This window comes from Anguilla rostrata, chromosome 2 (genome assembly GCF_018555375.3).
Source record: "Anguilla rostrata isolate EN2019 chromosome 2, ASM1855537v3, whole genome shotgun sequence".
In the NCBI taxonomy this organism is placed as follows: Eukaryota; Metazoa; Chordata; class Actinopteri; order Anguilliformes; family Anguillidae; genus Anguilla; species Anguilla rostrata.
In genome coordinates, this window is record NC_057934.1 from 29,629,162 (window position 1) to 29,655,936 (window position 26,775).

A 26,775-nucleotide genomic window follows, 5' to 3' on the forward strand; every position below is an offset into this window, starting at 1 on the left:
ATAGATAGAGACAGACAGAGAATCAATGCATGTTCTACTCTTCTGACTTAGTCCAGAAAACAATATCCGCTAGGTCTGTTAGCAAACAATATGCCTTAACCATGCTCAGTCTGGTTGCCAGGCGATCTCCAGCGCATGGTCACATCAGCGAATCTTTGGATCAGGATCTCTGCAATGGGACCATAATGTCATTCTCTTCTCCTGTAGGGGTGACAGAAACAACACAGCAGCGCAAAAACAAAACCCAAAGCACAAAAAACGCTGCCACATAACCGAACTATTTACTAAAAACAAATGGAAGGTCTGGCTACCTAGAGAAAGTTATTATTTAGGCTATATGCTAAGTTACTTCTGCAATGCTCGGCATTCTGTATTTAAAAACTGCATTCAGCTAGATAGAAGACTAGCCAGCTCATGATAACTGTTTGGGAACCTATTAGCCTATGTTCATTTATAACAACAGGTTAAAGGCAGTACAATAGCTTTGTTTTTCATCATCACTTTGTCCCTGAAGTGTATTAGTTCTTGCATTAGTGCTGATAACGCTAAAGCGCCACTCTGGAGAAGTGCCACCTTTGCATGCACACATGATAGTGATTCACTGAGCCAAAGTCTTTTGGAATACGCTGGTCGTATTTTTTTTTTTTGTTAAGGTGACATCAAAGTTGATCGAGGCGGCCGCTTTGGAATTCTCTATGCCGAAAAAAACCTTTATTCCAGTTTGTCTGTGGTGCATTTTACTTGTGGCTAAGTAGCTTAGAGTTGTCAACCTTGATCTCTGGTGTTATTGCATTGTTTTAATTTGTTGAACTGACTGCATCCCTCACTAGGGGCGATACCTTTTTAAAAGCTCGATGCTATTAAATGCTTCTAAAACATTGACCCATTTACAGCTACAGCCATTCAGACTGTTTGTGATTTGGTCATAGTGTCTTAGGAGTCTCATAGACTACCCATAACATGACAGATTTAGGAGCTGATTTTAGCACTAAAATGATTTGTGAATAACCGAAAAATTACAAGTTCTAAAGTTAGGAATGGCACACCTGTTATTTGTAGGAGTTTAGGAACTACTTAGCCTTACGATGTTTTGTGAATACAGCACCAGATATGTTAAGTGCTGCAAAGATCGTTGATCTCGGGTCAGATTCTCACATTTCAGCCAATGAGCTCTGCAACATTTTGTCTGTTTTAGCTGGCCCCTTGGTCACTTCTCTGGCAATTGCCCTTCTTGTCTGGTTGCCCAGGTTTGTAAGATGGTATGATCTTGGTAACATTTTTTCCTATTTTGTTACATTGGACTATATACACAGGATTTCCTTGCTCGTCATGACAGTGTGACTGATCTGCAATTCTGAGACCTCACAGATTGTGGTATTTATTATGTAATCATGCAGTTGAACACAGGTTGATTCATAGGTGGTTTTTATTTGTTTATATAATTATGACATAAAATTTTTTTAAATGTATTTTTGAAACTATTTCATTTTTTAGTTAGAGGTGGAAAAATACCATTTAAATATATCATAACCTGACTGACATCAAAACAGGAAATAATCCGTTTGGGGGAGTGTTCTGAAGGCACTGCGTCATCCATTTTTGCAATTGAAATTCACTGTGATAAAGATGTGGTTCCAGGGTCATTAAACAACGATGACTGCTATGTTAAATGTTTTCAGCCCCTTTTTCCTCCTTTGCAGGCTACTGATGCTCGTCGGGCCTTCCCTTGCTGGGATGAACCAGCTATCAAAGCCACCTTTGACATAACCCTCATCGTTCCAAAGGACCGAGTGGCCTTGTCAAATATGGTATGTTTAGTTCCCTTGATTTTATCATCTCTGAAAAAATTTCTGTGCTCAAATCTTTCTCAGGGCAGTTGTAGCCCCCCCTGACCATGCTTGTGCCGACTGCAGCCAGGGAGTGCTGCACATAGTTGGCCTCACTACGACAGCTGACATCACCATGGAGGGAGGATTTCTTCTGGTTAATGTCTCATCTTATTTTGCAATAGGAACTTAATTAGATTAGGGTAGGTTGATTCGTTTGCTTGCACCAGATGCTTTAGATTTGTGCTCTTACCATACTTCACATTTACATGCATTTCTCTCACTACTTGTTATATGCAGCCTCAGACTTGCTAAACTCACACTTATGTTCTGTTACAATACCTCAATCCAAGTAGATAGTGTTGATAAAACCTGCACTGACATCGGCTGTTGGATTCTGTGCATTTTAGACATGTTCAACTACACTGGAACACACATCCTGTGATGAATTAGATTCTAAAGTTGTGTTGGTAAATGTCACTACTTGTGTGACAAAGCAGATGATTTTGGTGGCAAGAAGGCAGTACAAATGGAGAGGAAAGTATTCATGCCTTACCAACTCATTAGCTAATTAATGAAGACAAACTGTAACATCCAGCTTTCAAACCAGCCTAGTCTAGATAGCTAGCTAAAATTAACAACCAGTAGTTTGGCTAGCACTGAATGGTACTACTTTTGTAGCTTTCTACATTGTACCAGGGATTCTGTATGCTTCATACAAGGTTATTTGATTGTACTTGCTGAGTCAATTTCAATTCAATTTTATTTGTATAGCGCTTTTCACAGAGAACTATAACAAAGACAATTTACAGAGTGGAGTTGAGTGTGATATCTGGTATAACCCAAGGTTCTCATTTTGGTGACACAGCTAACTGTAGCAAGCAAAGCTAAGTCATTCTGTCTGTCCTCTTCTGCAGAATGTCATTGATCAAAAGCCATATCCAGAGGAGGACGGCCTTATCGAGGTGAAGTTTGCTACCACGCCCATCATGTCCACATACCTTGTAGCGTTTGTCATCGGCGAGTATGATTTCGTGGAAAGCCTGTCATCAGATGGCGTCACAGTACGTGTCTATACTCCCATTGGAAAGGCAGAACAAGGGAAATTTGCATTGGAGGTGAGTCATTGTAGAAGTATACTTGTTATAAATTAGTTCCTGTCATTTTAGTAATGGAGTTTTCTTTGAACAAATGTTGTCCAATCAGGGGTGTAGCACAAAATTCATAAGCAGTCTCTGTGGGCCCCCTTCCTCTCTTGATCCATGTCTCTCACGCATCATTCCAGGCTTTTCGAGGGCCCTCCACCCATTCGGGCCTTGGGTAGTCAGTCCCACTTTCCCCCCACTACGACACCCCTGTGTCCAATGAACCTTCCCTTTTGTGTATTTGTTAGAAGTCCTTTTTCAGGATGACTTGTGTAGGCAAAAAAAAAAGAAGAAAACCGAGTGCTAAGCTGGGGAAAGGCGCTGAAAAGCATTGTTCTCACATACACATGCAAGACTGTTGGAGCAGGTGACACAGATCCACTGATTGCAAGTTTGCTTTGATACCTGAACCATTCCAAGTAGCATAAAAGGGAAAACCAACTGCAAATAAAATGGCAATATAGAATACAGATGAAAAAGGCAATATTAAAACACAAAGAATAAAACAAAGTAGAGCTAAGCACAGTAAAAGTAAAACATAATAAAACAAAATAAAAGGAAATGATAGAACGGTAGCATTAAGACCCAACGATTAAAAGAAAAAAGTACAGCAACTAGCTTTCAGCCATTACAGAAGGCTATTTTTAGGCTAGTTTTGAAAAGCAGAGACTATATCACCAGACCTAATATTTTATGGAAGGTTGCTTCAGAGCCTAGGGGCCATAATGGCAATGGCTTGATTATTTTAACCTAGTCTGTGGAACAGGCAAAAGCTCAAGGCTGGCAGATCTGAGAGGCCTCTGGAGACATTAAGGAGTTAAAAGTTTACACACAATTGTGTGTCAAACCATGTAAGGCCTCGTGAGTAATTAATAAAACTTAAACTATTCTAAAAGCAACAGGCAACTGGTGCAGAGAAGCCAGATTTGCGGCGGTATGGGAAAAACACTTACTCCTGGTCAATAGTCTAGTGGTAGTATGATTTATGGCCTAAACGGCCTCTCATAAGCGTGCAACAACATTTAGGTAGCACATAACAATGCTGAATACAATTGTTTGTACAGATGCTCATGATACCTTCAGTTGTTTGGAAATTGCTTCTGAGGAGGAACTGGACTTGTAGAGGTCCACAATTTTTTTTCTGAGGTCTTGGCTGAGTTGTTTGGGTTTTCCCATGGTATCAAGGGGAGAAAGGCCGTGGCTCTAAAGGTAGGCACTTAAATACAGTCACATGTGCCAATTAACTCCTAATTATGACAATTGGCCAATCAGAAGCTTCTAAAAAGTCATTACATCAATTTATGGAATCTTCCAGACTGTTTAAAGAGACAGTCAACTTGGTGTGTGTGAACTTTTGACGCACTGGAATTTGATATAGTGATTTAAAGCTGAAATAAATTTGTCTCTAATCAATTGTTTTAAAATTACCTCTGATGTGAACAAAGTAGATGCCCTAATTGACTTGCCAAAAGAAATGTATGGTAACATGAAATGTGCGGAGTTATGAAAAACTGAGTTTGAATATCTTTAACCTAGGTGTATGTAAATGTTTGGCCTCAACCGTACATTCGTACATACAGACATTTATAGTTAATTTTGTAGAATCTCAAAATTGTTCCCAAATTGACCAGCTGTTGAATAAAGACATTTGTTGCAGTGATTGATAGCACCTCTGTCTTTTATTTATATTACATTTTCGGATCTTTTTTTAAAGGATCTTTTTTAGAACTTTAGAACTCTTTCTTTACTTGAAATTATTCAAGATAAGTCCTTTTTCTCACAGATGAAGGAAAACAAGATTGTGCACTTTTAATGCATGGTCTTACTCTATTATAATATTGAATCCCTTTGCACAGATGCCAAATCTTCCCAATCCTTGCCCATTTAGGGGTACCCTATTTAAAGCATCCAAATCTCTGTGAGCATCACAGAGATTTGGAAAATGGCTTAAATTGAGCAAGACATTTGTACCAGTATTCAATTACTTTATATTCATAATTTAGGAAGAAATGAAGTGCCAAAAATGTAATTATCTTGGCAAAAAAGCAAATATGAACTTGTTCTTTTTTTGTTTGCAATGAAATACTGAGAGATCCCATATATAAAACAGGTTAAACCACACATGTTCTGGATCAAAAACTCCTTGACCACCAGTGCATAAAATGAAAGGGTGGACATGCAGAACTGCTAAAGATCTATGAAGCAAAAAGTAAGCAGTGTACCCTGTGTCTCCAAATCGATCAAAAATGTCTAAATTGCTGTAGATCACAACATAATCATGTATTTCACTACAAATCAACTGTTTTGACTTTTGCATTATTTTCAAGTGGGAATTACAAGCTTTCTGTCTGTACAGTGGTCAAAAATATCTAGGGGTCCAGAAACATATCCAGTATTTCTCAAAAAATGAATTAAATGCTTTTTGAGCATTATAAAGCATAAAAATGTGCCCCTTATGGTGGTCTAAGATGAAACACTTATATCAGATTGAAAAAATTATGCAAAACATTGTGACACAATGTGGTACACGTACCTAAATGTGTAATGATTAACTCTGCTGTTTTTCTGTATTCTGCAGTATGTAATGTCTTGTATGGGGATAAGACGACATTAAAAGAATATTCTACCGTCCACTGAAACATTTTGTTTGTTTAAGCGTCATGTCAAAGCCAAAGCATGAAATGAACACGACTGAGCTACCAATGAACGCTTACTCTACAGTGTGAAATGTCCTCATTATAAAGTAGCACTAACCTATTCAAAAGACACTCATTTTCAAAAATAACGCATATAGCCAAAATATTTTGAGCAGTAATACTTTCTAATCGATGATGAAATCTTATCTGTGTTCAATAGGCATTGTTCTCCTCCAGAGAATCAATGCTGTCATTCTCCTCTTCTGACGTACTCCAGAAAACAATCTCAGCTAGGTCTATCAGCAAACATATGGCTTAGCTATGCTCAGAAGTTCTCAATCATAATAATATTTTCCAAAAAATTACCGAACTCAACAATTACGTTTCGCCGGGTGCAGCGTCTTTTCCTGCTATCACAGAGTGAATGCGTAAGGCAGCGGTGATGAGACAAAACTTTTGGTTACGCTGTGCATGTGTGGTATTACACACAGCTATTTTGGAAGGTACCCAGGCATCACAAATGAGTGTATATTTCACAAACAGATTGTCCAAGACTATATATGACCACTCAGTCTCAAAAGGGTCATTTCTACGCGTAAAACCAATTGTAAGGTTGTATATTAATTCCATATTTAGTCACAGATACTGACAGTAGAATGGCATGGTATAATTTCAGAAAAAATTGTTTTGTTTATTTTGTTATTCAGTAAGCAGCGTTTTCACTGCTGTATTGGTACATCTTGTTGGGTTTATCTTGTTGCTATACAAATTTTTAGTGGTGAAAGAATATTTTTATGAATGCCCAGTGTGTCATATGTGGGGGGTGTAGTTGCAGATGAGGGAGGGTGTCCTTGTGAAATGGACAACCTGCGGTGGTGCTTTGATACTCCATATTCAGCATAGTTGTCCTGTATCGTCTACTAATAAAACTAGAACACAGAGTTTGTGTTTTTAATTCATAGTTTGGTTGCTGTTACGACACGGTATGGGGTCAGACCATAACAGGGTGAATAATGGGAAATGGATAGGAAATGTTCTGCAAAAATATCAGTAACTCCGGTCCCTATGTGCCTGTCCAAATCTAACTGAATGCTGGCTAGTCTTCAAAGGTTACTGCGCACGGGGCAGCTTTGAACGCTGAACTTTGGACAGTTAGCTCATAGTCGGAAACTAAAAGCCTGAATAGCGTACCCACTATGGAGTGTTAAATCTCCAACCATAGTAGCTTCAAAAACAATAAAGTTAAAATGACAATGTAAACTTATGTCCTAATGGAAGGATTTTTTGTCCAGCTGGGAACATACTAACTTAGCGGAGTACTATACGGCAAAACATGAGTCAAAGTAAAAAAACGAGCATGCAATCAAACACTAAATCCAATCAGCAAACAAAGCAGAAGGGCTCGGCGAGAATCGGAATCGAATATGAGAGCGAATGGTCAGAAACACAAAATCACAGGGCAAACAAACTAGAAGGGCTAAGGAAAGAATCAGAGTCGAAGGAAACGAGTCAGTGGTCATACACAAGATCAAATCAGCAAACAAACCAGAAGGGCTAGATAGAAATCGGAGTCAAAGATAGGGTCAAATATGCGAAGTCGGACGAAGCTATCACTATACACAACACACCAACCACGAGTTTGAAGAGCTAGTCCCCACCGGTAGGCAACAAACGGCAGCTTTTTCAAGCCATGCAACCAGATGTGGAAACGGCCAATTGTATGACAACCGCAACGAAGAAGACACACGCAAAAGTAACAGATGTAAACACAAACTTATGACTGGGGTCGTTACAGTTGCAAGAGCAATAAATGTCTGAGTTGAGCAATGTAGATGTGCCGGCATGACGACAAATATTACAGTTGACAAAGGAAATGGACAAATGCAGCTTCACATTACAGCACATATACTCAAACGCCACATCCTCACCATGTCACCTTTACAAGAGTATGTAGAATGATCACTCTGCAAACTTTTTCTTTTTAGCAGACTGGACTAATCATTTAAAAGAACAAATGAAACTGTTATTTTCATGTATTATGCAGAATTCAGACATTTCAATTTAAAAAATGTTTTAACCTGGAATCCAATGTTAAAGCCTCATCTTCTCTACCCCCAGGTTGCAACAAAGACTTTACCTTTCTACAAAGACTACTTCAATGTTCCGTATCCACTGCCTAAAATTGATCTTATAGCTATTGCTGATTTTGCTGCTGGTCAGTATACAAACCAAATTTAAATCATCATTGTATTGACAAAGTTAAGGATATGTACTAATTTCTGACACGTGTTGCATTGCTCTTTAGGGGCCATGGAAAACTGGGGCCTTGTAACATATAGGTAAGTGGTCTGTCCTATAGGTTTGTCTGGCTGTGTGTCTGTTTCTTTGTCTGTGTATGAATTATTTTTAGGGGAAACAAATCCTTATTTATCATTTTACATAATTGGTCTATACAGTGTAAATGGTGGTATAGGATTTTTGACAAGTGACAGATATTTATAACATTTAAGAAGTCAATAAGCAGAGTTGTGAAACCAGCAGTACCTTAAAGTAGCAGGTTATCTCATTATTATTGTTGCCATGGCCTGGCCAACATTGGCTGGCAACTTTAAAATGATCCTGAAACATTTTTTGTTTTGTTTTCAATGGAAATGGATAATTGTGAACATGCAGGTTTCAAATGATTAATTGTTGGTAAGGACTTCCTCTGTTGACTTGTTGACTTCTATTGTGGACTGGAGTTTTGTGGATAGCATCCTTAGAGGTGATAATGTTTAGAAAATTAAGTCTTTTTTTTTGGACAATTTGAAGGTTTCATTTTTGGTGTGAACCATTGCTTTCAATAGTTTTTTGTGGGCATGGCACAGCATTTGGAAGATCCAATTTACTTGAGCAGTCCATTTATTGGTAATATCAGTTTTTTGTCTTCCTCAAAACTCCTGTTTGAAGAAACTCATGGGAAAAAAAATGTTTGTAATGAGTTCATTCAATGTTACAGCTGTTAGGAGGCATGTGTTTATGTGCAGCTGAGTATACATACTTGTTTTATTTTATGTTTGAAAGTGAGCGGTGAACAGTGCCAAAGTAGAAATGTGTCTTATTGTTTACTCCAACAGCTAACACATTTTTCTCTCTAGGGAGACAGCCTTGCTCATTGACCCCAAAAACTCCTGTTCTTCCTCACGTCAGTGGGTGGCGCTAGTGGTGGGCCACGAACTAGCACACCAGTGGTTTGGCAATCTGGTAACAATGGTAATTCTTCTCACATGAATACCCTTCATGCAAAATCAGAAGCAAACATTCCTTCAGGACAACTGCCATTTAAGAGGATGCATACCTGATACCTCACACTGTTGGCAAATGAAAGCAGCAGAGCTGATTCATCTCCTAATTTCAGAGTGGTGTGTTCAAATTTGGTACCTCTGTTTTTTTAATTGGCAGGGGCTCCTGTAAAATTGACATATTTCGTAATCATTATAACATTATAATACCTTAATCATGTCGTAACAATGCTTTCCATCACATACTGCTTTTCATAATTCTACTATACTTTGTCACTTACTGTTTGGTGCTAGAGTTGGTGGAAGAGTGTCAGGATTTGTGGGAGTTTGGAAAGTTTGGAAGAGAATTGTATTGTACTTTAATTATTTGAGTTTTTCAAATTCATATTATACACAAGACAAGACAAATTTTCTCAGGTGAAAATCTCTTGCCATTAGGGGACAGATGGGGAATTATCCACTTTTCCCTCCGTTAGGTTAGGGTTAGAGTTTGGCCATCTTCTTGTTGACAGGGCGTTTTTTGTGTTTTTTCGCCCTCTCATGAGCAAGCCTAACTGTCGTTAGATAGTTTTTCCTCATTACAAATCTGATTACTAATTACAGCCAATATCTAAAATTAACACACAAATCAGCTGGTGCATATGAAAATGATTGAAAACCTAGCCAGGAGACAGAGTCACCCAGATCATGGAGGGAAAAGAAACAACATGACTTAATTCCATAGTTTGTGGGTATGCAGGTGGCACAAGATTTCCTTAGTACTTGGAAACTCTGGCTGAGCAGTCTCTGATCATTTGTCCATTGCATTTAAAGAAAAATTAACTACATGCAATAGGAAAACAAAAAATAAAAATGTGCAGACCACAAAGGCTGCATCTCAGACGAAAGGCAGCATTTGAAGACAGCATTTTCAATTGATCATTGATCATTGATGGTGGCATTACAATGGAGTTATTGTCTAGAACATTAGTTGCATGAAAAAATGAATGCTTCATTTGATTACAGCTGAACAACTGCTGAAGCAACTACACTAAACTTTATTCATAAACTTCACATTCTAGTTAAAACTTACGCCTTACACCAAAATCTACACTTGCGATTTAGAGTATGGTGAGCTTTACTCACACATTGTAGAAGTTCTATTCCAAAGCAATGCTACCCAACGTTTCCTAAATTATTTCAAATAACTTGCCCCTGTGTTTTTTTTCATCTTACCATTAGAAGAAAATATGGTCATGCAAAGTTTGTCTCACATGAAAGTGTCAAATGCCTATCATTTATGGTGGAAAACTTCAATTCAGCTATTACACCTAAAAATGTATAAAATATCTGCACTCTTATTTTTGAGAATTTTCATGCACGAAAAGCACATAATGAATAAAATGCATTATTATTATTATTACGTTTACAAACTAGTGTCACAATTAAGATGTTTTTATTACTTTATATTTTAAAATAAATTATACTATTGTTGTTATTTGGCTAAAATTTCTGACCAGGAAGCATACAGTACATTACTTGGGCAAACATATGTCTGGATATGCTTGTAAGTTTCAATATTCAATAGGCTTAAATATTTGGCATTTTAATCAATTTATTCATTCATTCACCCCACCCCTTTCTACGGTGTAAATGATTGTAAGTTTTGTGGTATAAATGTGTGTTTGTAAATACGAGTGTTATATGCTGCTAGATTACTTAAATGTCCCCATGTGGACATTTTTCTATGTATGCACAGTATCTATTTTACAATCAATATTTATTTTAAGTTGGAAATATACAATAACTTTGCAACCAAGTGTGAACGTACTTTCTGGAGTGCAAGTTTACATCAGCTGTTTAAAGCATTCATTTAAATGATGTTGTCTTCTATGAAGCAATTTTTGTTATTTGACACTTTAATATGATGCATAAATTACCACCTCAGATAGTAAGATGAAACACAGGACCAAGTTACTTGAAATAATTTATATGTATGAGCTAAGATAGCCACAATAGTGAGGACAACTCACTGAGGACAACTCTCATCAAATAAATCAAAATGATGAAGATCCACAGGAGACAAGAATAGGGCATAAGAGGTGGTGTCTGTGTGGCAACCGCTCGCCTGTGCCAACAGAGATGAAAAAATTGTTGTAAAGAGCTTCGCTTTCTAGCAGCAGCCGTTCAAAATCACTTGACCATACAACTCGAACTATCCTTTTGGTGAAACTGAAATGTGTACATAATGTAACCCCATTCATTTAATTGACGTAATGTTATTGATCCACATCATATATATGAGTTTAAACCGGTGGTGATACCTCATTTAAATGCATAATCCCTAATGATAATATGTGCTGATACACTAAGATGTGTATTGAATCCCTCCTATTCAGAGATCTTGTGCATCCATCACACACAAATTCTGTGGCATTGTATTGATGTTTTTCACTATTAATAACCACAACTGCTGGACAAGACAACAACTGAGTTAACTTCCACTGAAACCTTTTTACGTCATCTACCCATAAGTGCATTGCACATCTAAAATAATGGCAACCTCCAAGTCAAAATTTCTATTAAAGGTTGGGATTTTTGAAATAACTGAAATCTTCTGCATGGCATAGTTGTGGCCATTTGCAACATATGGAGCCCTGCAAGTCTTAACAAACGGGGCTCCCTTTAAAGATAGTCAAACATGAATATGCAAAAATTGTGGAAAAGTTATTTGACCACACCTCCTTTAAATCCTTTTTCCTACAAAAAAATCATTATGGGATTCATGACGCGTGCAGATGTTTCTTTTTCTGAATATCCCTGTTGTGTGAAACGATGAATGCTGAGTGTTGGTAAATTTTATGTGCAATTCTCTTCATGTGATTAGCATAAAGAAATGGGCATGAACAAATACAATGGGGAGAATTATTGATTTTGGTACTGGAGCATATGTGATGAAGTAATCGACAAGATAAAGAAGTAAAAAACACAATCACTCAAGTTTGGGGCTTTGTGTGGATGTGTGAAGTTGTTTGTGAATTTGTCAGAAGATACAGAAATTATTGGTATAATTATGGAATGTTGTTTTGGGCTGAGAGTCTATGGTCATTGTGGTTATTTCTGTATGAAATCCTTAAAAGTGCACAGTGCTGTGTAGGTATTGGGGCGTGCCACCTCACCAAGCCATAACTTTGCAGGATGTCTTTATGCCTGCAAGTTGTATTTGCATATTTATTTTTCTTATGAGAAAAATAACATCTTGCTTTATGGTTCTGCAGTTTATATTGCACAAGTTTGAATTATTATTTTTTTAAACCTTTGCCATTTACCCTGACTGCAGGAGTGGTGGACACATCTGTGGCTGAACGAGGGCTTTGCATCCTGGATTGAGTACCTGTGTGTGGACCACTGTTTCCCTGAGTATGATATCTGGACACAATTTGTGTCTGCTGACTACACCCGAGCACTGGACCTGGATGCACTGGACAACAGCCACCCCATAGAGGTACTCTTCTCACTCTAACTTGTGCATTTCTTACCGAACTGTTGAGTTATGCTGTGACCTTAAAGAAAGTTTGTAGTGAAAACAAACATGCCAGCAATGCTGCAAGTAAAAATATAAATGACATATGTTTCTTTCTCCAACCTGTTGTACTCCAAAAATTGATCACTCATATCATTCACATTCATTATTCCTGTGCACGAGTGAAGCTTGCACAAGAGGGGGTATTGCTATCACTCGTATGTCTGTCTGTCTATTTGTAACAGCCATAACTCCTACTGTTTTGCTCTGATTTGGATGAAAGTTGCATATAGTTTGACTATTGGCCAAGGCCCTGAATTCAAGAATATTTTTTCAAATCGGTCTTAAATAACTATTTTTAAAATACTTTTTCACCAATGTCATGAACATCAATGCTCAGGATAAACATTACGCCTTTAGAATGCATGGGGGCGATACTACACTTTTTGAATACACCATGGTACAGTAAATAGGACTACACTGCACAGATCAAGAACATGAGAGCTTGCTACCGATGGCTGGTAAGGTAACTGTTTGATTGCGACTAACTTTAGCCTAGATACTGTAATGTTACAAAGAAATTGGAGATAAGATTGAATATTATCTTGGGACATTTGTTGGGTCATCCTTATAACCACCTACCCATTAACTTTATTTAAAATTAAAATATCCTAACCTTATAAAACTAGAAAAAACAGAACAGGGGTTGTTATAGCATCTAGCGTTATAAAGCCTTAAACTGAACAGTTTAAAACAGGTGAAAATTGGCCCAATTTTGCTTCTGCACAAAGGAGTTAATAATTAACACTTTGAGAGTATGCTTTTTGCAATGTTTTGTTTTTGCAGTGCATTAGAATATTCCGTTAATAATTTCCTAATCATATACTTTTCACTTCAAAGAAGTGGTTCTTAAAATGTTTTATATCTGAACAAATTTGATATTTAGTGTCTTTCATGGACCCATCAAATACACATACTAGCTTAACCTAGTGGACTACAGACTCATTTAGGGACCCACCTCATACACTCTCATGACCCATTTTCGGTCCCAACCCATAATTTAACCCCTTTGTGCAACCCCCCTTGTGGCCAAGATGCCAGTGTCCTGACATTTCTGAACTCAGACTTAAATTGACTCTGCAACCAAACTGTGGGCCATATTTCCTAAGGATTTGTGGGGCTTTTAGAGACGCTAATGAGAGAGATACCGTTTTACCATATTTCCTAAGGGGCCGCACCAGAGGTTTGCTCTGGAAAAACCAGAGAAATACGGCATCCCTACAATTTTCATGTTCGGGTTAATGCATATGTATTTTAAGGAATTCTGATGTTAAACCGCAAAAATGGGAGGAGAGAATAGAAATGTATGCCTATCACCTTCTAGAAGTGATTTATCATGGCCGTAGCAGCACAATTTAATTGCGTCTCTTTTTTAAAATCTGCAAAAAGTGGGTATTAACTTACATTTATGGCGATTCTCCCCTACTCTAACACGCTGACAATGTCTCGTCTTATGAATGGCCATGCTGATCTTGTGCTAGAGAGAAGTTTTCAGATTTTGCTTTTTTATTCAGAAAATATTTAGCTGATAAAATTTTACTTCAAACAGCTTTGACATGTTGATAGTCATTCGCTTTTTGAATTACACTCATAACTTAATCACGTTGGGTACAGTTAAAACCCAGGTACACGCAGTCCGTGTTATATTCTTATCACCTAGTCGGTATGATTGTATCGGAGGTGTGGAATAGTTGTAACAGTAAATGAAAACGCCCTATAATGTGCCGATGCAGGTTTTTTCCTGCTTGTTCTAATGTTAATCAAGGAAAAACATTTCCACTTGTAATGAGAGACCACATCCTCAGATTATGAAGCATGGGGCTTTATTCATGAAAAAGACTGTGTGAACAGTGGCGCACAAGCAACTTTGTAATTTATTGTGAGATTGTGGTGATGTCCAAATAGATGAGGAAAGCTGCTTTTGTTTGCTTCTTAACATCCAGGTAAATGTTTACAAAGCAAATAGCTGGCTATACAGTTTAATCTGGTGTGTGCATATTATAAATGCCTGTGACTAGGTACCTGTTTTCTTTCCATCAGTCACTTAGAGCAGAGGTGCACAGCCCCGGTCCTGGAGGGCCGGTCTGTGTGCTGGTTTTTGCTCCAACCAATTACCTTAGTTCTAGTTTTCCGACAGCTCTATAAACTACGTTGGTACACTCCTGTACTCGAGAACAGTAAAATATTCAGGATACACTTGCAGTCTGTGGCTGTAGCTGCGTGCATAGACAAATGTCAGATCAAGGTATGATTGAGATACTTCAATAATTAAGTGCAGAAGTTGGCACAAAATCCTGAAACGGATCGGGCCTTGTGCACCGCTGATTTAGAGCATGCAGAACATTTAAAAAAATTTTATTTAAAAAAAAACTGAAGTAACTTAAAAAGCCAAAAACACTGATGAGTAAAATGTATTTCTTTAATAAATATCAAACACCATTTTGGGTTCCAACCCTCATTTCTCTCTAGATGGCACTCTGCAAACATACATTTATACAAACGGGGCATCATGTTTTTTTGTCACCAAGCATCCATTTCCCACTAGAGTAAAATATACTAAGTCTTTAAGGACAGAAAACCTTTTTTAATGATGTATGAATTGATTTATTTCAAATAAAAATAAAGTGGAGACAGCGACTCTGGGGATGGTTGGCTATTGGGTACGGAATTAAACAAATATTAAAACGGTGTTCTGAAGTTTTTTTTTACTGAGACATGTTAACATTTAAAGGTGACAATGCCTATTCATTGTACCCATGGATCCAGAACAACTATCCAGAACTTGACAACAATGATGCTTTCCTGCCTTGCAAAATAGGCATCATGGTAAATGGACTGCATTTATATAGCGCTTTTATCCAAAGCGCTTTACAATTGATGCCTCTCATTCGCCAGAGCAGTTAGGGGTTAGGTGTCTTGCTCAAGGACACTTCGACACGCCCAGGGCGGGGTTTGAACCGGCAACCCTCCGACTGCCAGACAATCGGTCTTATCTCCTGAGCTATGTCGCCCCTCATGCCTAGTAGATATGGCCCTATGAGTGTAAACGACAAACTCTGCATTCTAGCTTTATTAGTACCTGACAACTATGGCAACTACGGAATTTGTAAGTACCATCATTGTCGCGTAGATCGTCCATTTAACAAGCACCCCCTCCCTGCAATCTCATCTGCAACCATACCCCCCAAGCATAACACACTGGACAACAGCATCTATCTGGGAATTCAGGAAAATATTCTTTCACCACCAAAAATTCATATTCCGTCATAGCAACAAGACAAAACTAACAATAGCCCTGTAGGTATTGTATGACAAATGCTGTTCGCTGAATAGTGAAATAAACAAGTGAAATTCTTGTGTAATTATTCCACGTCATTCTACTCTCAATAGGAGCTACTTAACATGGAATCAGTATGGAAAATATGTAGATTGCCTTGAATAATCTGTTCATGAAATAACTCAGTTGCAATGCCTGTATACCTTCTGAAATAGCTGTGCGTAAAACCACACGTTATTTATGCCATTCTGGGCCTTTCCAGTTCATTGTGGTTTGATTGACAATTATTTTATCCAGTGGAGGACTGTGTAAGCTTTCCAACAATGTATGACGTGCCTAATTGGATGTCTGGAACAGCTTTTTAGGTTGGAGCATAACAGCAAGTTCGGTCGCATCCTCACAGTTTTGTGTTCAACTACAGCAGTGGTAACCAACCCTGTTCCTGGAGATCTACCTTCCTGTAGTTTTTTGTTTCAACCCTAATTTGGCACACCTGACTACTGATTAGCAACTCAACAATATCTCTGGGTATTGAATGAGGTGTTCTTTTATTAGAGTTAGAGTGACAACCTACAGGGTGTAGATCTCCCAGAACAGGGTTGGTCACCACTGAGCTACAGAGTTAGCAGGGAAAGACATACCCAATGAGGTGTAATTTTTGTTGATAACATATCTTCACCAAGCTGATATGGATATATGGGCAGAGCGTCAGAAGAATAAAGCACAGGAGGCTACTCTCAGCAGCATTAATTATCTCAACCTGTGCAAGCATGGCAAATACTTACGTATTTTCGATATGTAAGTATTACTGCTTGAAATATTTTAGTTATACGTAATTTTTTTGCAGCCTTTGCCTTTGTCATATTTATTATAATGTTATATTTGCATTGGTCATAGTCGACAACTGTTAGAATTGCTAATAATGCTAATGGCTAATAACTCTTTTCATAGTGGCTCATTGTGGCCAGCTTTGTCAGAATTCGTACCACTCACAATGAAATTGATTGTCTTGAAAATAGTTAACACTATTCTCTAAGGATATTCCTCATGCTGTAGCCTAATCGCCGTAGCCTAAGGTGGCTCAATCATGCATTCTGTTTGATATAGGGCTGGGTCATATACCATGACGATATTTATGGAATGCAATAAGTTGTTGCCATGTGGTGGTGCATTGCTTTTCTTTTTGTATTTTTCTTTTTAATTATACCTGATGTGATAGCCGCATGAAATTTCCAGAGAAAAAAAGTGTAACTGCTTATCTATTGGGTGTTGATAAGGCAGTCAGTCAGCAGCAATGTCATACAGCTTCCATGTGATCTTGTGATATGTTTTTTATCAGTACTACATAATTATCTCAATAATCGATTATTGTTGTGGTATATCACCCAGCCCTAGTTTGATGCACCCGTTTGCTGTGAAGCTAGAACATTGCCAGCACTTTTCTGATGGTGGAATATTATCTTTTTATTGTGCATAGGGGTATTAGCATAGCCTCGTGCATGGAAAGTACTTATTCAAATTTACCGTGTGCTGATATTATAAATAGCGACATTTGTGAAACGCACTACAGAGAAACCCTGAGCATGCAGCGAAAGATTACATAATGTAGAGTACAGAAAGTGGTGTTTTATTGAATTTACAGGAGTATATGTAGTGGCGTTCCTTTGAACAAAGCCACTTCTTGTGAGGTCGGGGTAGGTAGCATAAGCTCAAGGCATGTCCATAAATCCATAAGCAAAAAGAAAAATATTCCAAGGTGAGATAAGATAAATGATAATAAGGATGGTTCATTGACCGTCAAAAATAAAGAAAAAAGACATAATTAACAGCATGACAGGGTTAAAAAACTGTTTGCCTTCTAGCCCCTAACCTGCCCTTTCACCCCTATACCACACACTGATATACTCTTATGGGCTCCTAGCAGATCATAGGTGATGTCGACATAAGTCTTACTCAAAAGGGCTCCTACACACCAGCCCCTAATTGCCTAAGCATATAGCGTGCAATTACTTTAATGTAAACAATGGAGCCAATAACAAGAAGAAAATAAACATTTCCTATCAAAATAATACTTTCAATAACTACTCAATGTTCAGACCATATCTGAAGAACTACTGTTTTACAGTACATGTATCTTCACAACTAGTATACATTGAATACAGATAAATATACAATTGAATATCTTACGATCAATACATTTCATGTTTTGGATACATCCCTTTTTTGTTGTTTCTCTTTTTTCTTTGATGTGTATATTTAATGACATTTTGCATCAACAGTTCTTATTTTAATTACTTAGTAATTACATATTTAAGTGTGTGTGCTTTTGCATTATGTCTGTTGCACTCGGTCCGGTATAATGGATTGGTCTCGGTAACAACGACTGGTGGAGAGAGCACACACACTTGGGTTGCATTAACTAATCAGCCCAGGTGCTTAACTTGTTGGCGAAATCCCCCAGTGGCCATGACGCCGGCGTCATGAGATTATTCAACTCAGACTTTTGGTGCTCCTAACACAAATTCTGTGTTCTAGCTTTATTAGTAGATGATTAGGATGACTATGCTGAAGACAGCGTTTCTAAGCACCACCGTTGTCGCGCCTGGGTGATCAGAGCACTAATTTAGTCAGGAAAATGGCGAGCATTGTCGGGGTGAATGGCCTGTTCTTGTTGTCATGTCATGTCTTGAGAGGATATCCAAATGCTTCAAACTTGGAATGGAAGTTGCCACCATGTTAGGGCAAGAATATAGTATGGGCTCAAATTAGGGCCAAAAGTATTTTGTATTTGTAAGCAATGACTTGTGCTTGAAACTTATGGTTTGTGTTTGTACTCTGCAAGTTGAACCTGTAAAAAACGTTGTGTTTGTGGATCTAGATTTTCGTGAGGGGGGATGGTCACATCTGTAAATTAAAATCTACATGTGTTTTGTGATCTGAAGTGGTTTATTAACATTTGTGAACAGAAAAAGTACGAATGCAAAACAGTTTTTACGTGCAACACTCCCTCTACATGCAACGCACAGTTTACCAGAAGAACACAAAATACTTTTGGCACTAATTTGAGCCCATAGTATAGAGCTAACAAAACATGTTTTACAAATACTCTACCAGACTCCACCTACAAGATTCTCACAAATGTGCTGAGGATTTTCTCAAATATGTCCCAAGTCATTTGCCTTCCACAACAGCAGGTGGCGGTATGGGTCTATTTAAAAGACCCTTTAGTCTCTGAAGGGAAGAAATGGAAATAACCAGAGTTGCAAGGTCCACTTATAATATGCAACTTTGGGCTTTTTTTTTCCTCTTCCAAAGTCACATTTTGTATTTGCAAAAAAAGTTCCGTTACGTTCTTTGGTTTTGACTCTGAATTAGGTCCTTACATGTACTGGAAGACTGAGAAAAATTTGTGATAGGTCTGTTCATAGTCTGGTGAGGTGTGCTTTACTGAGTGGTACACCGAATGTCCTGTGTTGCTTATACAAAAATGATCTGAATCAGAGTTGTGAGTGACCTTTTTTCTGCGATCTCATTGCGAAAACTAATGGCTGAAGTATGCAACACGCTACCCATTTAGATAAGCTGAGACATTTTGGAACAAAGTACTGTGGACTGATGAAACAAATTTTACTTTTTTGGCCACAATCACTAAAAATACATCTGGAGAAAAACAGGAAATGTTTTTAAAGAAAAGATCATTAAGTATGGGGCTGGGTCTGCTTTGCTTTAGGGTTGTGTGGCAGCCAGTGGCACAGACCACTTCCATTGTGTGGGTGGAAGGATGGGAGAATGGATTCAGCTAAATATCAAATCTTAGAGGCTAGTCCTAGAGACATTGAAGAAATGAAAGCTGAAGAATTTGGATATTAAGATAATTGATCTAAAAGTAACTCAAAATTCAACCATGAACCAATTCTAGGAATGTTTAAGATTTTGGAATTGCCTTAATGGTCCCTAGATGTGAATATTTAAAACAAAAAATATATTTGGAACTCAAATTTGCCGTGTAATGCTAAAAAATCTAAGAGGTGTTACTGCCCGACAGGGTCCCCACGCTTTTGCCCATGCCACATTTTCTGGCATGCACGTGGGCAAAGCAGTCATTCATAAATACTTATGTATATTTAAAACATACATTTGCATATTCCTAATAAGGTGCTTAGTCACCCTAGCAAGTATAGTTGAGGCCCAAAGTTTACATACACCTAGGCTAAAGATATTCAAACTCAGTTTTTCACAACTCTGCAAATTTCATGTTAACATACATTTCTTTTGGCAAGTCAATTAGGGCATCTACTTTGTTCACATCAGAGGTAATTATGAAACAATTGATTAGAGAGATTTATTTCTGCTTTAATTCACTATATCAGAATTCCAGTGCGTCAAAAGTTTACGTACACCAAGTTGACTCTCTTTAAACAGTCTGGAAGATTCCAGAAATTGATGCAATGACTTTTTAGAAGCTTCTGATTGGCCAATTGCATAACTAGCAGTTAATTGGGAGTTAATTGGCACCTGTGGCTGTATTTAAGGGCCTTTAGACCCACTGCCTTTTTGCACTTGATACTATGGGAAAATCCAAGCAACTCAGCCAAGACCTCAGAAAAAAAATTGTGGACCTCCACAAGTCCGGTTCCTCTTTAGGAGAAATTTTCAAACAACAGAAGTTACCACAAGCATGTAAACAATTGTAAGCAAAAATAAAAATCTTGGGACCACACAGACACTGTATCGTTCAGGAAGGAGGTACAAATTAATTCCCAGGGCTGAACAAGCTTGGTCTGAAAGGTTTAACTGAACCTCAAGGTAACAACAAAGGAACTTGCGAAGGAGTTGGAGGCATCAAGTACCAAAATATCTACATCCACCATTAAGAGAATCCTACATTGCTGTGGCCTGAAAGGCTGTCGCGCAAGGAAGAAGCCCTTGCTCCAAGACTGGCATAAAAAAGCCAAAATGAAGTTTGCAGTTGATCACCAGGATGAAGACCTAGCCATTTGGAGGAGTGTTCTCTGGTCAGATGAAACAAAAATTTAAACATTTGGCCATAATGGTCAGCGCTCTGTATGGAGGAAAAAGGGTGAGGGTTAGGGTCTAGACTAAACTGTCAGTGTGAAAACTACCTTGAATAGTATCATTTGGTTATATTTTTTTCTCAAATTGAATGTTAAATTGCATGTACATAGAATGTATTGTGGGAAGTGGAGTCCCACAAGGATCGGTGCTGGGACCACTGCTCTGCCTCATTTATATCAATGACTTTGACAGGAACAGGAAATTTAATTAAATTAGCAGAGAATACAAAATTGGGAGGCCCAGCTAATAGTTTGGAATCTACTGAAGTAATCCAAGACAGAATCCTGAAGTGGGCAGAAACCTGGCAAATAAAATTCAGTATAGCTAAATGTGGGAAATAAAAATATAAGGCAGAACTAATTTTTGTGGGGAAAAAAATTGCAATGTGCAAAATTTCAAAAAGACTTTGGAAAAAAAATTGAGCAAAGTGTTTATCAAATCCTTTCAGGTTCTAGGCACTGTGCTGTAGCAGTAAGTAAAGCCAACAGAATGCTGGGATATATAGCCAAATGTATTGAGTGTAAATCCAAGGAAGTTATCTTATACAATTCATTTCTTAGGCCACACTTGGACCAGTGTGTGCTGTTCTGGGGACCTTACTACAAGAAAGATGGAGAAGCTCTGAAAATGGTTCAAAGAAGGGCAGCTAAATTGCTTTTTTATGAAAGATAAATGCAATGAGGAAATACTTAAGATGCTTATTCTCTTCAAGTTTAGCAAAAGGAGACTCAGGGGATTTTTGAGGCTTTTAAATTCATAAAGGGGGTCAACAAAGTGAACTATTCTTCAAGTTGAGTTTTGTTGGTAGAATGTGGAGACATAACTGGTAACTTTCGTACAGACATTAGGTAGCATTTTTTCACATAGAGTGTAGTCACTGTGTGGAATTGCCTGCCAGGTGATGTTGTAGAGGCAGAAACTGGGATTTTGAAGGCCAGGCTACAGTGTTGGTTACTATCTAGCCTGTAGGTAATCGGAGCACTAGGTACAAATCAGTTTGGAAAATGGCAAGCATTGTTGGGCTGAATTGCCTGTACTTATCTTTATGATATATTATGTTATTTTATGTTATATTATTTGATTTTTTTTCTTTTTTTGTAATGCAGGTGGATGTGGGGCACCCATCAGAAGTGGATGAAATCTTTGATGCCATATCATATAGCAAAGGAGCATCTGTGATTCGTATGCTGCACAACTACATAGGAGATGAGGTAAGGAGCTAGGATTCAGATTTGGGATTAATAATTATCAAAATGTCACATACTTGATTTTCATTTTCATATCTTTGATATAAATTAATGCAACATTTCATTTTAAAGATTTTGTGTTTGTGTTTGTTTTTTTATGTCTATGCTGGGATCATGGCCGTACCCAGGGTTTTAGAAATACCGAGGTCCAAAATCCAAGCCCACTAGGGGACATTTTTTTGATTTCCCTGAGTAGCCTGGCTGGCTACTTTCTCTCAGTCCCCTCATCTTGTCCTGTATCTCTTCCCTTCCCAAAGCTGAGCTTTGATTGTTTGAGGCTTTTCATTTTCTTCTCTGTCTCAGTGAAGAAAGTAAACACAGGGTTTGAATTTGAATAGCATCGTAAACAATTGGATTTGGCTGGCACGTTAACACATTTTCATGTAAAATGATACTTAATCTCAACCTTAACAACGACAAGACGCTATATATCTTTACCTTTCAAAATCTAATGATTATATTGTGTACACAAGTATTTACCAACCTGTAGTATGATAGAAAAATATACGACAAAAAGCACAACGTTATTAGTGTGCATTACAAATCGATGCTGGATTTATTCTGAAATCCAAGCATGAAACATAATTCCCATTGATCACAGGCAGAAAGCGCCATTTAGCGGCCCAGATGTATAAGGTTATTATCCTACCGTGAAATGAAATGAGCTGACGTTACGTATTCTAAATGAAATATTTGCAATGCAAATAAAAAAATATATAGGGGTAGCCTACCTCTTTATAACACGAATTCCAACCTTTTACACAAACACTGAATTTAAAGTAATAGTCTCGAAGATTTTCATTAAAATAAATGTCTTAAGTCACTATCTATCGCTGAATTAGGTAACACAATGGTGATTGAGCCTATTATTATATTAATTTATATTATTATTATTACAGTAATTTATGATTAAAGAACTGGGTGTCTGTGGCGACATTCCCGGGAAAAAATCACAAGCGGCGCATAGATAGTGACGCGTTTTCCATCACCCATCAGTGGTTAGTCTGCCAGAGAGGGTAGGCGGAGCTAACGCAACAGGCTTGCTCTTCAACTCACTTGTGTGTGAGCGGTGTACTGTTTTTTCTGGTGTCTGCTAGCGTTAAAGGTGGGGGGGTTATGGAACCCTAATAAGTTTTGTGTAACATGAGAGGTCATATTATTTGTTGATGTCAATGTAACATTACTAAATTACATAGCTATTTACACAGCTAACGCTAGCTACCGGACCATGTCAATAAAGGCAACATTAGTTTAGACAATGTTGCGCACAGTATCCATCTCTCATATCAGGTAACGTTGCGTTAGCTCGCTAGCTAATGTAATTAACACAATCTAATGTCAGCTAACAATTAGAAAAAACGCTAGCTAACGCTACCGACCGGTTCCGACCTCGCAAACCATCTCTCGAATGCAATGCTACCTTGTTACAATGTAGCTAAATAAAGGCCAGATGAGATCAATGATTCGCAAGGAGACTGGATGCTACTAATTACTGTTTATCTTCATTTTTTTCAATGCAGCATTGCATCCAACAGGTTTTTCAAAGTTCCATACTATACCAAAACTTGTTCTGTGCATCTAAACACAAGTGGCATCCAGGTACTACTCTAGCTCTATGTCCCTAAATACAGAAAAACAGTCAAGCATAGAACCCAAGCCAGACGAAATCCCCAACGTGAATTTACCTTATAATTTTTATAAAGAAAAGTCACCGTTTTTAAATCTCAACAAAATGTGAGAAACTATACTGGGCTTCAGACATTCTTGTTTTGCCACTCTCTGTGTTCTGTACTTGATTTCATGTTTTGTTTAGTAGTGGTGCTTCACTTTAATAATTAATGTGGTCTTTCTTCGTGCTTGAAAGTTCAATTTTCTCAGGTTGGATAGCTACAATAGTTTCTGTTCAAATTAAATATTATGTCCAAAGATTGGATATAAAGATTGTCCCAGATTGTTTTAATATTGACCGCTATAACGCCACCATGTGGCCAATCATTTCCAAAATCAAGTGAATGAACGAATGAATGAAATCAGCAAACAACTGCTTTGTTTGCTGATTGGATTTTGTGTGTGACCGTACGTTCGTTTTTGACCTTGACTCACGATTTGCTAAGTTAGTTGATGTGTTCCCAGCTGGACTAAAAATCCTTCCATCGGGACACAAGTTTTGCTTTGTTATTTTCCCTTTATTACTTTTGAAGCTACTCTAGGTGGAGATTTAACATTCCATAAGGGTTACGCTATTTGGGCTTTTAGTTTCCGACTATCAGCTAACTGTCTGAAGTTCAGCGTTCAAAGTTGCCTCGTGCCCAGTATGCTTCGAAGACTAGCCAGCGTTCAGTTAGATTTGGATAGGCAAATAGGGACCGGAGTTCCTGGTCAGTTTTCCGTATGTTTCCCTACCCATGTCCCTTATCATTTACCCTGTTACAGTCTGACCCTAGACCAGGTCGTAACAGTCTGATACCTCTTGCCTTTATCACCCTACATATTTCTGAATCCCTGATTTGTAATAATGGTGAGTGTAGACTATTGTTGGACACTGTTGGGCTGGTCAGTTTGGGGATCGTATCATTTTAATACACTTAATAAAATTATGATCAATATCGAAATAATTCCTAGCATTGAATACTTTCTAAGCATCTACGTTTGGTCTGGTTTAATGAAGGGAGGGATTTTTTATCGTCTAGCTATTAGTTTGGTTATTGCTTTCTAATCAAAATGTAATCAGGTGGTAAGTATAAGCAATTAACAATCAAATGGATCTTTTCCATTTTAAAGCAAGAGGCTCAGATAAGGAATATTCATTGAGCTTGAGAGGAATCCTTTAGCACAAAAATTAAGCCTAATCCTAAATATGGAGCAACCGTCTGGCCAAAATTGAAGATAAAATTCTCTATAGAATCCATCTGGGCCTTGGGATTTTATGGCTTGTGTGGATCCACTTCAAAAATTCAAAAGCATAATCTAATGTTAATTAAGAGTATAGAAGCAGTTGATCAGGAAGTTTAGGTAGGCTGATATTATCTAGATATGTTTGCTTTTCAATAGCTGGGTTATTTCTTTGAGAATTGTACAAATTGTAAAAATAAAAATTTGTAAAATAGTACAAAACTTGGAAATAAACTTATTTATCTAACGTGGAGTTTTTTTTCCTGACTCAAAATGAGATTTAGGTGGTGACTAAGCATGGTTGGTCTGGGTGGCCACAGACTAATAGAACACTATCATCATGTTTATGCATGCTTTAGATTATTAAATTAAATTTTATAAATTTTTACGTGGCTAACAAGACCAGAGAAGATATGGTTTGTCAGCATTAATTCATCACATAATTTCTTCATTTGAAATCTTGATAATAACTGGGATCTTACTTAATTCAATTAAAGATGTAGGGGTGCACCGATCATGAATTTTTATGGCCGATTCTGGTTGACTGCTTCACAGCATGATTTGCACCAGCGCTTTTTATTTTTTTTAATTTAATTAAATTTTTTATGTGTGTGTGCACAGAATAGTATAGCGTACGGTCCATTCTGCAAATTCAAACGGAATTATTTCAAATTTCACATTCTTTTTCACTTCCCAGTAGCAGATTTAGATAAAACTGGACTTGCTTGATGGTACAATAAACCTGTAGCCTTGGAATGCCCCATAGACACCGTGGTGAAGCTACTCGCATAGAGAAAAAAATGTCTAATAAGCCAAAACTTGACAATGAAGCAGTTGCGTAAAATAATCAGAACCAATTGGATTGATTAAAAATATTACGTAAATAAGACCCAGGTAGAAAAAACTGACATTTAATGTCCACATCACACACTTTGTATTGTTTCCAGACGCCTGACATTTTGGGAAAGATCTTGAAGCAACATTCCAGTGCAGCTTGCACACATTTCACATTTCTTACATCCAAAAACCAGAATACAGAGTGGCCAAAATAAAAATAAACCTGCTGGTCACTGATTGCGTGTTTTGGAGCGCAAACCAGCCATTCAATCAGTGCACTTCTAGATGGTTGCCATTACCTTCACAATCATTTACACCAGGGATCTGCAACTCACGGTCCTCGAGGGCCGAGACCTGCTGGTTTTCCACCCTCTTCTTTGCCTGGGAGTCAGGTGTGAAGACAGTCTGGCCAATCAGTAGCACTAATTACCCGGGTGAAAAGAAAACCAGGGCTGGATTTGGATTTGAGGGCCAGAGTTGATGATCCCTGATTTAGACCATGGGACCACCGGCAGCATTTTCAGGTAATGCAATATTCTGTGCCCCAGAATACTGGCATGCTTTAGTTGAAACTTTGAGGGGACATACATAGTTGGCATACTTTGGTAGAAAGCAGTTTTCGATGGAACTGTGCACAAAAAGGTCTGACGAGGTCCGTGGTTATTCATGAGTAACCATTTAATTATATTTGGAAAGAGATATTGCTATTAATTAGGGGTCCAAGCAGCGAAGCTGGTGGAACCCTATTGTATCTTAGGATTATTATTATTCTTCTTATTATTATTTTTCTCCGCTAAAAGTGTCTGAGGCTCAGCAACCATAAGTCCTGGAGCAACCAAATTTGGCAGGTGGGTTCCTATGGCCCCCCACTACTCAGGCACTAAAAATCACGTATGTCGGCCAGATGGTGGCGCTATAACAAAGGGTAATGCGTAAAAGGCCATAACTCCCACACCATAAGTTAGATCAACACAAAACTTCATCGACCTATGCATC

At 37.9% G+C, this 26,775-nt stretch overlaps 1 protein-coding gene across 2 annotated transcripts in view; it reads left to right on the forward strand.

Moving 5' to 3' along the window:
- npepps (aminopeptidase puromycin sensitive) overlaps window positions 1–26,775 on the forward strand; it is a 130,104-nt gene that overhangs the window by 45,974 nt on the left and 57,355 nt on the right. For both annotated transcript variants that reach the window (XM_064321485.1, XM_064321486.1), the window contains 7 exons: window positions 1,701–1,808; window positions 2,744–2,944; window positions 7,726–7,822; window positions 7,913–7,946; window positions 8,745–8,859; window positions 12,208–12,372; window positions 21,910–22,014. In XM_064321485.1, coding sequence (XP_064177555.1) covers window positions 1,701–1,808; window positions 2,744–2,944; window positions 7,726–7,822; window positions 7,913–7,946; window positions 8,745–8,859; window positions 12,208–12,372; window positions 21,910–22,014 — 825 coding nt within the window. The remainder of the gene's footprint in view (window positions 1–1,700; window positions 1,809–2,743; window positions 2,945–7,725; window positions 7,823–7,912; window positions 7,947–8,744; window positions 8,860–12,207; window positions 12,373–21,909; window positions 22,015–26,775) is intronic.